The 8,009-nt window shown below is 46.8% G+C and overlaps 1 protein-coding gene across 1 annotated transcript in view; it reads right to left on the bottom strand.

Annotated features, from left to right (window-relative positions):
• Positions 1–2,354: 2,354 nt before the first annotated feature.
• MFSD6 (major facilitator superfamily domain containing 6) overlaps positions 2,355–8,009 on the bottom strand; it is a 40,709-nt gene continuing 35,054 nt past the window's right edge. Inside the window, exon 6 of the mRNA XM_060257233.1 lies at positions 2,355–4,898. Coding sequence (XP_060113216.1) covers positions 4,707–4,898 — 192 coding nt within the window. The 3' untranslated portion in view covers positions 2,355–4,706. The remainder of the gene's footprint in view (positions 4,899–8,009) is intronic.

Below are 8,009 nucleotides of genomic sequence, written 5' to 3'. Positions count from 1 at the left end.
TTATAATCTCAACATCCTCAGATATGCAGATGACACCACTCTAATGGCAGAAAGGGAAGAGGATCTAAACCTCTTGTTGAGGGTGAAAGAGGAGAGCACAACATCAAAAAACCTAAGATCATGGCATCCGGCCCCATCACACCTTGGCAAATAGAAGGGGAAGTGACAGACTTCACATTTCTGGGATCCAAGATCACTGCACATGGCGACTGTAGCCATGAAATTAAAAGACATTTGCTCCTTGGGAGGACAGCTATGGCTAACCTGGGCAGTATAATAAAAAGTGGAGACATCACCCTGCCAACAAAAGTCCATATAGTCAAAGTGATGGTATTCCCCGTAGTAATGTATGGCTGTGAGAGCTGGACCATAAGGAAGGTCAAGTGCAGAAGAATAGATGCTTTTGCACGGTGATGATGGAGAAGGCTCTTGAGAGTCCCTTGGACTGCAAGAAGATCCAATCAGTCAGTCCTAAGGGAAATCAACCCAGACTGTTCCCTGGAAGGTCAGATGCTGAAGCTGAAGCTCAAATCCTTTGGCCACCCAATGAGAAGGGAGCCCTCACTGGAGAAGACCCTGATGCTGGGAAAGACAGAAGGCAAAAGAAGAGGACGGCAAAAGATGCGATGGCTGGACAGCATTACTGATGTAATTAACACGAATTTGAGCAGACGTTGGAGAATGGTGGAAAACAGGAGGGACTTGGTCCATGGAGTCGCAAAGAGTCGGACTCAACTGTGTGACTGAACAACAACAAAATTGCCAACTCAAGACATTATTTGCTTATGTTTCCTGTTGCTTTTGACTAAAGGGAAGGCTGTCTTTTCCTTTAGAGCAGGCATATTTTACCACAAGAATGTATGATGGAAAGATCTAGAATTAGGCCTTAGAACTCCTGTATTTGGTAGCTAAAAATGTAGAGAGGGCATTTTTTTTTTGTTTGCTATTAGTGCCCGCTTTGCATTCTTTCCTAATCAGGATTCTTGTCATACATTCATGTCAGGAGAATATCTAAGTAACGGAGGGCTGGACACCATGTGGAGGCTCCCCCTCAGTCACCAAAGCTAGTAAGCCACTGATATACTTATCCTCTATGAATCTTAAGATGTTTATTCCTGGGGCCATCTCAACATCCTCTGGCAGCCAGTTCCACATTTTAATCACTCCCAGGGTAAAGCAGTATTTCCTTCTGTCTGTCCTAAATCTACTGCCCTCTCAACCCCACCAGTGTTCCCTCTAAGCTGCAGAGTCTTGTGAGCAAAAATTGTACTTTGTGAGCTACTGGTATTAAAGTTGTGAGCTGCTGCATGAATTATTGTGCTCTGGGGCCCTTTTTCCTGAGCGAAGACCAAAATGCATGAGCTGGAGGCTAAAAATCTGCGATTTCACGCTCACTCAGCTTAGAGGGACTGCTGAGCCCACCTCACCGGGTGTCTGTTGTGGGGGGGAAGAAGATGAAGAAGATTGTAAGCCGTTCTGAGTCTCTGATTCAGAGAGAAGGGGGGGGGTATAAATCTGCCATCGTCGTCTTCTATCAGCTTAATTGCATGCTCTCGAGTTCTAGCCTTTAGACGAGGGTGCAAAGTTCTCTTTGTCAACTCTGTGCATAATTGTCAAACCCATGCATATTTTTATAAACCTCTGTCATGTCCCCCCCCCCCCTTTGTTGTCTCTTAAGCAGAAAACTCACAGACCCCTCCCTCAGCCTTTCCTCCTAGGGAAGGGGCTCCAGCCCCCTCCTCATCTTTGTTGCCCTCCTCTGTACTTTTCTCAACTCTGCAGTGACCTTTTGGGAGATACAGTGACCGGAACTGTATATAGTATTCTGAATGAAGCAGTTTTAGTTGGAGTGTCTATACTGTGACTTCCAGAGCTTTTTTTGTAGCAGGAACTCCTTTGCCTATTAGGCCACGCCCCCCCTCGATGTAGCCAATCATCCAAGAGCTTACAGGGCTCTTAGTACAGGGCCTACTGGAAGCTCCAGGAGGATTGGCTACATCAGGGGTGTGTGGCCTAATATGCAAAGGAGCTCCTGCTGCAAAAAAAGCCCTTGTGACTTCTGTGGGGTTCATAACATTTTTTTTTTTTACTGTGTTTCTGTTTTATATACATTGTAAGCCGCCTTGCGTTCCGGAAGCGAGAAAGGCGGCTCGTGAATGTTTTAAATACAATGTTTTAAATAAAAATGACCAATTTTCAGTGAGTGCTGAAGTGTTCTCTGTAAAGGTGAGCGAAAACAGTCCCCCCCCTCCCACTTTCACGGTTCCTCCTCCCACCCCTCCATTTCAATAAGGATATTCTCCCTCAGCAGGCCGTAACATAAACCAAAAGTAAAAGAAATGCCCACACCTGGCTTTCTGTCCAGTGAATCATTTTATTATTATTTTTTGTCACTACGTTTTAAAACAAATTTCACAAATACGAAAACCCGTGTACAGTTCCTCTGCCCACGTGGAATGAAAGGACAGACCCAAAAGACAATCCAGGAGTGTAAATGTGACACATGTCCTCAGCGACCTTTCACAAGATGGGCGCTGCCCTCTGTTTCCACCTGGTGAGATTGTTGCAAGTTAGTTAACCAGTTGCTTTTTTTTAAAACCATCCCCCCCTTTTGTGTTGAAGCCCACCAATTGCTCGCTTCTTCACTCCCTAGCCAATTCTGCCCACCCCCTCCCCCCAGATACAAACAGAATAAATACATTTCTGATTTATTTTTTTAAAGGACACTTAAGACAAGTCATGAGAAATTTACAGTACAGTACATTTAAGTTGAAGTGCAAAATAATAGCTAGTGACTAATCTCTGGTGTTTGGTCTCGGGTCCCCCTGGATAGATTCTACTTCAGTTCCTTCAACTTTCCCTTAAGGCTTAGGAAAAGAGGACGCCTCGCATTATTCCATGGGGGATCGTGAGGGACCTGGAGGAACTTCTTTTCCAGTCCGTGAGTTCCCCCTTTTCATCCCTCCATCCAGCTTTGGGCTATCCCCATTGTGGATCTTACAGTTAACAATCGAGAAAGGCAGTATGCAGCTCTGCGGAGCCGAGGCCTACAAAAAAAAGTTCCCAGCTTTAGATGCCCCCTGAGCAAAAGGACTTTCGCTTCAAGCTGAACTTTCGCTCACGGTTGCAAATGGCGGAAGCGAGGATCATCCGACACCGAGAAATGCACGAGAGACCGATCCTGCCAGTGTCTGACAAAAACATAAAGGTGTAGAACAACCGCCTCAAATGCAGTGTGTGCCCATTTCCCTTATAGCCGTGTCTATACTCCTGCGTTAACCCTGTTTATCTTTTCCTCCTCCAGAAGTCGTTTGGACTTCCCACCTAGGCCTTCTCTGTAGCCCCGGGCACTATTTATGTAGAAATGTGAATTTAAATGCTTCCCCAAATTAATCAACTTTATACCGTGCCCCGAAATCACAGTCTATTGGCTTGTATCCTACCACTCTGTCTGGCGAAGTCGGAAGGCTTACCTCACGGAAGGGGCTCTTCTATGCGGAGAAGACCTCCATAGGCTGGAGGAAGACTTCTGCAAGATACAAGCCGTTGGCCCCTCAAGAGATATACTCCAACAGCGTTTGGTCTAGGTACTTCCAGTGAACATTAGATAACTCCCTTCTCTTCCACCGGCACTGCCAACCTGCATCTTGTGAGGGCTAGGCTCAAACCCACCCACCCCAAAAACCCAAACCGTATTGGACCACCTGTCTGAGAATGCAGTAGCAGAGCAAAGTCCAAAATCAGGGAAAGAGGTGTCTACCCCTGTTCCCATTATCCCTTCCAGAGGTAAAAGGAAAGCTCTAAAGTGAGAGAGAGACTTTCTATAGGTGACCCCCCCCTCGCTGGACTAGGGTTACCATATGCCCTGTAAATGCTCTCAGCCTAAACAGACCTGCTCGCTATTGGGTGTCCTGTCTTCCGCCAAAACTAGCGCACTCCTAAGTAAAGAAATGTGCATCAGTGCCTCACTTGTCACTCTCCCCAAAATTGCCCTTCTTGACAGTCCCTGGCATGGTGGCGGAAGATTTAATAGCAACTTCATTGGTTGGAAGAGGTCCCGACGTGCGTTTAATGGAAAACCTTACTAGCTGAAACCTGTGCGTGGTTTCCAAGAAGTCTTTATGAAAGACAGATTTCTATCCTGCTTCCACGTTTAGGGACTTGCTAGTATTTTTCTTGGACGTTTCGGTTGTTTATCCAGTTTTGACAAAAGAAATCAGTTATTTGTCCTGTGAAACTTAAGACAGAGGAGGGAAAAGCTGATTTCCCCTTCCCTCGACAACTAACACAAAACGTTCTCTTTATCAAGCGAGGGGTGACCGTAATGCAACCTTCCTCTTGGGAAACTTAAAGCAAACTTTTATTTCCCCCCGCCCCCTTTTTGTAGAAGACAAATTAAAGTCAAATCGATCAAGATCAATCTTCTGTCCGACACAGGAATACAGACCAAGCCGGCCTGGTCTCAAATTCGTCAAGTGAAATCTTGAAACGGCCGTCGCTGGTTACTAATAACGTGGTCTCGTCCTCTGTTCCCTCTCTGGCTTTCAGCCTTCCCTAAAGCAGGCCAGCCGGGTTCTGTCACAGAAAAGGCCTTGAATATTTTAAAAGCTTGTCAAGTTACTGGTGGTGATGAAGGGAACCGCGGTTTCAGGCTCTCCGTCCAGCAGCAGGATTCAAGACGGCAGGTGGGGTGCAGGAAATTCAATCTAGTGCTCACCCGCCAAAGACGCCGCTTCACCGTCCGATGGAGCCAGGTCTGGCGCAGGGTGGTCAGGGCTGGGCTGGGGGCTGAGGGGGGCCGGAGGTACCGAAGTATCCCCAGAGGCGTCACTGTTTCTCAGATCCAGAGACCGGTTGGAAGGATCGTTGGGTTCACAGCTAGGGCTACTGTTGGCTTGCTAGGAAAGAGGGGGAAAGGAAAACACGTCAAGCGAACACTTGGCCAGGGGGGGGGGAGCGAAGTTTCTCCTCAGGGAACATGGGTATTGGGCCATTCCGGGAGAGCCAGGCAGGTTCTTCATAAGCAGTACACGCACGAGGAGGCAGCCACACAAACATGAAAGCGAGAGGGAAAGCCGTCGGAGGTCACTCAACAAGTCCAGAAACAAGGCGACCCGACTTACCTGCCTTATCTTTTCCTAACTACTCTTCCGCAAGCAGCATGAGGGGAAAAAACTCATTGTATTTCATGATTAAAAACTGAATTGTCTGTTTCTTTTTTTGTGACACGTGAAAGAAACCAAACATTCCTATTATTTGTTGACGTGTTTCAGATTACCCATTTTTCTGTTTCAAATGTGTATTTCTTTGACATATTTCCCCCCACCCCACCCCGTGTAACACTTTGCATCCCAATGTGTTTGCTATTTCCGGAGCAGAACTGTGAATATTTCAGTAGACACACTACGCAACTGGCAATAACCATGTTGAGGGGGAGGGAGAGAAGATATTACATTTGGGAAACCGGCCAATTCCATATGCTTTAAGAGCAACTCCCCAGAAGTTGCGAGCGCCGTTTAAAGAACAATTATCGTCTAATACAAACGTTAATTCCTGTGAAATGAGCCAACAGCGATGCCCCTGTCTGGATTCGGCAAAGGAAATCCATGCGCAGAAGCCAGACAGTGTGCCCAAATTCCCCCTACCAGACTGGGTCTCAGATTTTCATGTGGCATTGCCAGTCAAGGTAGGGCAAAAAAAAAAAAAACCTCTGTGGAGATTCACTTTGGTCACCATGGCTAGTTGCCACTGAGAAACTTCTTCTCCATGAATCTCTCATCCCCTTTTAAAGCTGTGTATTCCTGTAGCCATCATTACATCCTCTGGCGGCGAATCCCACATTTAATTCACTCTCTGTGTCAAGACCAGGGGTAGAATTCTATCAGGCCTTTGCCTATTAGGCCACACCCCCTGAGATAGCCAATCCTGGAGCTTAGAAGGCTCTATTTTTGTAAGCTCTTGGAGGACTGGCTACATCAGGGGAGTGTGGCTTCATATGCAAAGGAGAATTAATTAATTCCTGTTAGAATCCCACCCCTGCTGATCTGTAATCAGCAATAAGCATGTGAGGTACCATCAGAGGAGTGCACCGAAGGCCCCTCCTATTTTCCCTATCTAGAAGATGATATATGCTGCCGGAATTGCACCCTGTCCTGAACCTACAGCCCAGCAGCTTCATTGGATGCCCTCGAGTTCTAGTATTTTAGGAGGGGGCTCTAATATTTTATCTGGAGGGGCAACTTTTATCAAAATAAAGTGCAATTCTTCTTGAATAGTTGTCGAGGCAGTTGCTGAAATGCCAATGACAAATCACTGATCTTTTAAGCTGTCATGCAGAATCATAGGATAGAATCATAGAGTTGGAAGGCACCTCCAGGGTCATCTAGTCCAACCCTCTGCACAATGCAGGAAACTCACAAACCCCTCCCCCTATATTCACAGGATCCTCATCGCTGTCAGATGGCCCTCTAGCCTCTGTTTGAAAACCTCCAAGGAAGGAGAGCCCACCACCTCCCAAGGAGGAAGCCTGTTCCACTGAGGAACCACTCTAAACTCACAAACCCCTCCCCCTAAATTCACAGGATCTTCATTGCTGTCAGATGGCCCTCTAGCCTCTGTTTGAAAACCTCCAAGGAAGGAGAGCCCACCACCTCCCAAGGAGGAAGCCTGTTCCACTGAGGAACCACTCTAAACTCACAAACCCCTCCCCCTAAATTCACAGGATCCTCATCGCTGTCAGATGGCCATCTAGCCTCTGTTTGAAAACCTCCAAGGAAGGAGAGCCCACCACCTCTCAAGGAGGAAGCCTGTTCCACTGAGGAACCACTCTAAACTCACAAACCCCTCCCCCCTAGCCTGTTTAAAAACCTCCAAGGTTTAATAATAATAATATGCTTTTAACCCAAATACTTGCAGAAGCACAGCGGTAGATGTCACTTGAGCAGAGAGATTTGTTTCACATAAGAGAGAATACTTAAGAGGAGCCCATTGCTATGGGTAAACGCAGTATCCAAAAGCAAAGAAATCTTCCTCAGATCTAATTTTTTAAAATACAGAATTGCTAATTAAACTGGTCAAAGCAACTGATTAAGCCTCACTGATTCTTTAAAGCAAGGGTGTCAAACATGCAGTCTGGGGGCCAAATCAGGCCCCCAGAGGGCTCCTATCAGGCTCCTGAGCAATGGGCTGCCATTTGCTTCCTTCTCCCCGTCACTTCCTAGAGCTACCCCTATAACTTTCTGGTAGTGCTAGGAATTGCCAGAAACTCTATGATCAGAGTTCTTGTAAGTAGATGAGGCATCATTTTTAAAAACTTTTCTCCGAGGAGACTTGCCCCCCCTCCAGTTTCCTCCCACTATAGTGTACTTTCTTTCAGGGCTTTTTTTGAGCAAGAATGCACAGGAACGCTGTTCCAGCTGGCTTGGTGTGGAGTGTGAGTGTGTGGCCTAATACGCGAATGAGTTCCACAATGGTGATATCAGGGGGTGTGGCATATGCAAATGAGTTGCGGCTCGGCTATTTCTACCACAAAAGCTCTGCTTTCTTTGCATGTACCCATAGCAACAGGCGTCTCATAGGTATTCTCTGTTCCGTGAGCCAGATGCCTCGTTTCAAGTGACGTCTACAGCCAGTGAGCAATGTGAGGCAAGGGTTACAATTACCTAGAATCACAGAGTTGGAAGGGACCCCAGGATCATCTAGTCCAGCCCCCTGCACGATGCAGGAAATTCACAAACACCTCCCCTACCTGGAGGCTCACCACCGAATCCGTGCAACTGGGAACCCTACCCAGACGCCGGAGAATACATTCATTTTGCGAAGTGTCCCTACGTCAATATCAAAAGACACGCTACTTCATTTCCCTGCTTTTCCAAACATTCTGTTGTACAAAACGGGTCAGTAGAAAATACATTCAGCAAACAGCGTATGCGCAAACGCACACGCAAACACAGAGAGCCCGCAAGAAGGAGCAGAACACTGCCTATGCTTTTGCGCTTGGAGAATTACAC

This window comes from Heteronotia binoei, chromosome 16 (genome assembly GCF_032191835.1).
Source record: "Heteronotia binoei isolate CCM8104 ecotype False Entrance Well chromosome 16, APGP_CSIRO_Hbin_v1, whole genome shotgun sequence".
Lineage (NCBI taxonomy): Eukaryota > Metazoa > Chordata > Lepidosauria > Squamata > Gekkonidae > Heteronotia > Heteronotia binoei.
The sequence above is the reverse complement of the archived record's forward strand: the minus strand, read 5'-3'. Positions and strand labels throughout refer to the sequence as shown.